Here is a 5,303-nt window from a genome sequence, read left to right on the forward strand (position 1 = left end):
AATGCCTAAAATAGTGCCTGGCATACTTAGTCACTTTAGAAATATTTGTTAAATGAATAAATTGAATTAATAATTACAGACAAAACTCAACTGCTTCTGTCAGAGTTTTCAGCATTTGGTAAAGACTTCTGCTAAAATTATGAATTCCATGTAATATGTGCATGTATTATAAATTTAACAATTACAGTCAAAAAAATTTGATCCCAATTAAAATGTCTTGGTATCAAAAATCTCAACACCACCAATAAGCGTAACAAAAATACTTGGAAAAAACAGCCTGCTTGAAAATTAAGAATTCAAGAAGTCAACGGCCAATTCTCATAGAACTTGGTTTAAAAATTCCTAATGTTACCAAAGTACAGCAAAATAAAGTAACATTTTAATCAATTTTCAGTAAAAACTTATCTGTTAGTTTTCAATCCTATTTATTGCCTTAGTCCTCTCCTTAGTAATAAAAAAAATTATAGAGATTCAATTAAACCCTTCTGGTTTTGACATACTTGTGGCCAAACAGAAAACAGGATTATTCCATTTAGTTAGCTATTATTGTTAAAGGACAACCCCAAAGTGGCTTTGTTTACTTTGCTTAAGAGTTGAGACAGTCTAAACAGAAAAAGGATCATGTCTCTTTTCATTTCATTTGTAACTTATTTTTTAAATGTAAAGCTAAGAAATTAATGTTTTATCCTATTAAAATAATCTACAAAACTATAACAATGTTTTCACACTATTCATAATGAATGCAAGAGGCATTAATCAGCTGCTCAATTCAATAAAGCAGAAAGGATAGGGAAGAAATTACAACAGAAACAACATCAGTAACATGAGGATAAAGTCCTTACTTTATCATACTGGCATACAACAACATTTTCTGTGTCAAAGAGTTCCTGTCCTTCCTCATCACTCACATCGTCTTCACTATTGAGGGGCTCCTACAAATAAAAGAGGAGAGTTTATTAATGTATTACTATAAAAGGCCTTTCTAACATTAACTGAAAAGAAATACAATGACCTAGATGTTCTTTGAGAACCAAGTGCCAAAGGTACATATATACATACACCAGAAATGTAATATTGTTAATCAGCTATGATTTTAGTTTGCTAACATTTCTGAAATTTCAGCAAGAAGTTAAAATAGTTAGGCTATATAACTTTATAACTTGTAAGTCTGAAAAGATGTTCAATTTCATTTCCCTTTATTCTTTAAAAATAGCACAAGATAATTTTTTACAATAACTGTTTAAGATGTCTAGAAGCAGACCTAAGAAAATATGAAACTTTAATGAGCCAACAGCACTATATACCAGAAATAGTATAAAAAGGAAAACAGTGGTGAAGTTAGAAGAGAAAAGAGGGGAAATACAATAAACTAGCAGTCGCTAATAGTCTGGCTTGTATCTTTTACATTAAGAACTAGGACGCTGAATACAAATCAGCATATTTATACCCTTAAGATGGTTACAGAGGAGGCATGAAGTATAATTAAGATTCAGATTTTTGGCCAGGCGCAGCGGCTCACACCTGTAATCCTAGCACTTCAGGAAGCCAAGGCAGGAGGATCCATTGAGGTCAGGAATTCGAGACTAGCCTGGACAAGAGCAAAACCCATGTCTCTACAAAAAATAGAAAAACTAGCCAGGTGTGGTGGCACATGCCTATAGTCCCAGCTACTTGGGCAGCTGAGGCAGGAGGATCACTTGAGCCCAGAAGTTTGAGGTTGCAGTGAGCTATGACAACTCTGCTGCACTCTAGCTGGGCCAAAGGACAGAGCAAGATTCTGTCCTCCCCCAACAAAAAAAAGATCCAGATTTTTTTTTAAAAAAAGGACATGGCAGCAGGGGGCCAGGTGTAGTGACTCGAGCCTGTAATTACAGCTTTTTGGGAGGCCAAGGTGGGAGGATTGCTTGACAACAGGAGTTCAAAACCAGCCTGAACACAGTGAGGCCTTGTCTCCATAAAAAATTTTTAATAATTAGCCAGGCGGTATGGAGATACCTCAAAGAACTAAAATTACACCTACCATTTAATCTAGCAATCACACTATTGCATATTTACCCAAAGGAAAAAAAGACATTTTATCAAAAAGACACTTGCACTCAAACATTTACTGCAGCACAATTCACAATCACAAAGATGTGGAACCAACCCACTCAATCCATGAGTGGATTAATAAAATGTGGTGTATGTATGCCATGGAGTACTACTCAGCCATAAAAAAATGGTGAACTCATACCTTTTCTAACAACCTGGATGAAACTGGAGACCATTCTTCTAAGTTAAACTGGAACTAATCGATCAACACTCATGTGCACATAGGGAAGTAAAACTCAACAGAAATCAAGCAGGTGGGAGGGGAGAGGAGGAGATGGGTAAAATCACACCTAACAGGTATAATGTACACTATCTGGGTGATGGAAACACTTATCACTTTGACTCAAATTGTACAAAAGCAATTCATGTGCCCAAAACATTTGTATCCTCATAATATTCTGAAATTTAAAAAAAAAAAAAATTAGCCAGGCATGGTGGCATGTGCCTGTACTCTCAGCTACTTAGGAGGCTGAGGTAGGGGAATCACTTGAGTCCAGGAGTTTGAGGTTGCAGTGAGCTATGATGACATCAGGGCACTCCAGTCTGGGAGAAAGAGAGAGAGAGAGAGAGACCCTGTTGAAAATTAAAAAAAAAAAAAAAGCCGAGGGTAGGAAATCTCAGCATCGAAGAGAATTAAGGGCTAAGCTAAAACTTAACTAGAACATACAATGACTAACTACATTAAACTTCACCTCAATTGTGGCAGAAGATAAAGGCTATTTCTAATAAATGGAGATAGAGAAGACAAAAGTAGAAGAAAAAATAAAATGCATCTAGGCCTATTACCTACTCACACACAGGTCTGTATGTATATACATGCTTTAAGTTAAAATAGGTATCACCAATGTAAAATAAAAAAAAATTGAGGTAAAATTCACATTAACATAGAATTCAGTATCTTAACATTTTAAAACGTACAATGCAGGTGCACCAACATTCAAAATGTGTGTAACCATCACCACACTACCCAGCTCCAGGACATTTCATTACCTTTACCTATTAAGCAGTCACTCACTCCCCATTCCCCCCATCCTCTGGCAACTACTAATCTGCGTTCTGTGTCTGTAGATTTGCCTGTTCTGTATATTTCCCATAAATGGAAACATGTAATATGTGGCCTTTTGTGTCTGGCTTCTTTCACTTAGCGTGTTTTCAAGGTTCATCCCTATTGTAGCATGTATTAATTCCACTGTACAGATATACCATATTTTATTTGTCCATTCATCAGCTGATGAACATTTGGGTTGTTTACACCTTTTGGATATTGTGAACAGTGCTGCTATGAACACTCACATAGAAGTTTTTGTTTGAACACGTTTTCAATTCTCTTGTATACAAACTTAAGAGTAGAACCGCTTCATCAACATGGTTAATTCTATGCTTAACTTTTTGATGAAACACTAAACTGTTTTCCACAGCAGCTACACCATTTTACATTCCTACCAGCGATGCAAAAGGGTGCTAATTTCTCCACATCCTCACCAGCATTTATTTTCTTTCTTTCTTGATTACAGCCATCCTAGCAGATGTGAAATAGAATCTCCTTGTGGTTTTGATTTACGTTTCTCTAATGAATGGTGCCGAGCATATTTTTATGTGCTTGCCAGCTATTTGTATATCACCTTTTGAAGAAATGTCTATTCAAATTCTTTGTCCATGTTTTAATTGGGTCATCTTTTTGTTGCTGAGCTGTAAGTGTTCTTTATACATTCTGGGTATATAGACCATTATCAGATACATGATTTGCAAATATTTTCTCTCATTCTGTGGAATGTCGTTTTATTAATACTTTCTTGATATTGTCCTTGGATGCACAACAAAATTTATTAATTTATAAAATCCACTTTTTCTTCGATTGCTTGTACCCTGGATGTCGTATCTAAAAAACCACTGCCAAATCCAACATTATGAAGATTTACCCTAATGTTTTTTTCTAAAACGTTTATAATTTTAGCTCTATAGATTTAGATACACTTTGAATTAATTTTTATATATAATGTGAGGTAGGGGGTCCAACTTAACTCTTTTGCATGTGGATATTCTGTTGCACAAACACCCTCATCGGCAAGACCATCACCCTTGAGGTCAAGCCCAGCGACACCACTGAGAATGTCAAGGCAAAGATCCAAACAAGGAGGGCATCCCCCCGATCAGCAGAAGTTGATCTTTGTCGGGAAGCAGCTGGAAGATGGGCGCACCCTGACTGACTACAACATCCAGGAGTCCACCCTGCACCTGGTGCTCTGTCTCAGAGGTGGGATGCAGAGCTCTGTGAAGACCCTGACTGGCAAGACCATCACCCTCGAGGTTGAGCCCAGCGACACCACTGAGAATGTCAAGGCAAAGATCCAAGACAAGGAAGGCACCCCCCCCCGTCAGCAGAGGTTGATCTTTGCTGGGAAATAGCTGGAAGATGGACGCACCCTGTCCACATCCAGAAACAGTCCACCCTGCACTTGCTCCTGCGCTTGAGGGGAGATGTCTAAGTTTAAGCTTTCAACAAATTTCATTGCACTTCTCTTTCAATAAAGTTGTTGCATTCCCCCTCCGCCCGAAAAAAGACTATTCCCTACTGCATAGTCAGCTGATGTAAAAGTTTTATAACACAATAACATAAAGAGCAATATTCTACTTACAAAAGACAGACCTAAACAGCTTACAGATCCAAAGTTTGAAAGTGAAAGAATGAAAAAAGGCTAATTCTACCCAAAAGCTGGTATAGCTCTATTAATATCACATAAACAGATTTTATGGTTAAAAAAAATTACTAGAGACAAAGCAAGACACTAAGTGATCACAAATGATTCAATCCACTGGGGGAAAAAAACAATTTTAAGCTAATACACACTCAGTTTTAGGCTCAAAACATAAAGAGGAAAAATGACAGAAAAACAAGGGGAAATAAATTAAATCAACTATCATAGTTGAAGATCTGAACAGCTCCCACTCAGTAATCGAAAATGGATCAAGCATGCAAAAAATATCAAGGATATAAAGTGAACGAACCTACCGACAGTCTAAATCTAATAGACATACATAGAAGACAGTACCAAAGAAATCAGAAAACATATTCTTTTCAAATATAGAGCATATAATACAAAAACTGATCACATTAATAAGTCTCAACTAATTTCCAAGGATTCGCTCATCCCATAGATCATATTCTCTACAGTTAAGTCAAAATAGAAATTAATAAAATAGGATAAAACACA

At 36.5% G+C, this 5,303-nt stretch overlaps 1 protein-coding gene across 1 annotated transcript in view; it reads right to left on the reverse strand.

Moving 5' to 3' along the window:
* The window catches only part of GTF2A1 (general transcription factor IIA, 1, 19/37kDa), a 54,289-nt gene that overhangs the window by 23,564 nt on the left and 25,422 nt on the right, over window positions 1–5,303 (reverse strand). The window contains exon 7 of the mRNA XM_012656065.1: window positions 843–932. Coding sequence (XP_012511519.1) covers window positions 843–932 — 90 coding nt within the window. The remainder of the gene's footprint in view (window positions 1–842; window positions 933–5,303) is intronic.

This window comes from Propithecus coquereli, unplaced genomic scaffold (assembly GCF_000956105.1).
Source record: "Propithecus coquereli isolate 6110/MARCELLA unplaced genomic scaffold, Pcoq_1.0 Scaffold5, whole genome shotgun sequence".
Taxonomy (NCBI): Eukaryota; Metazoa; Chordata; class Mammalia; order Primates; family Indriidae; genus Propithecus; species Propithecus coquereli.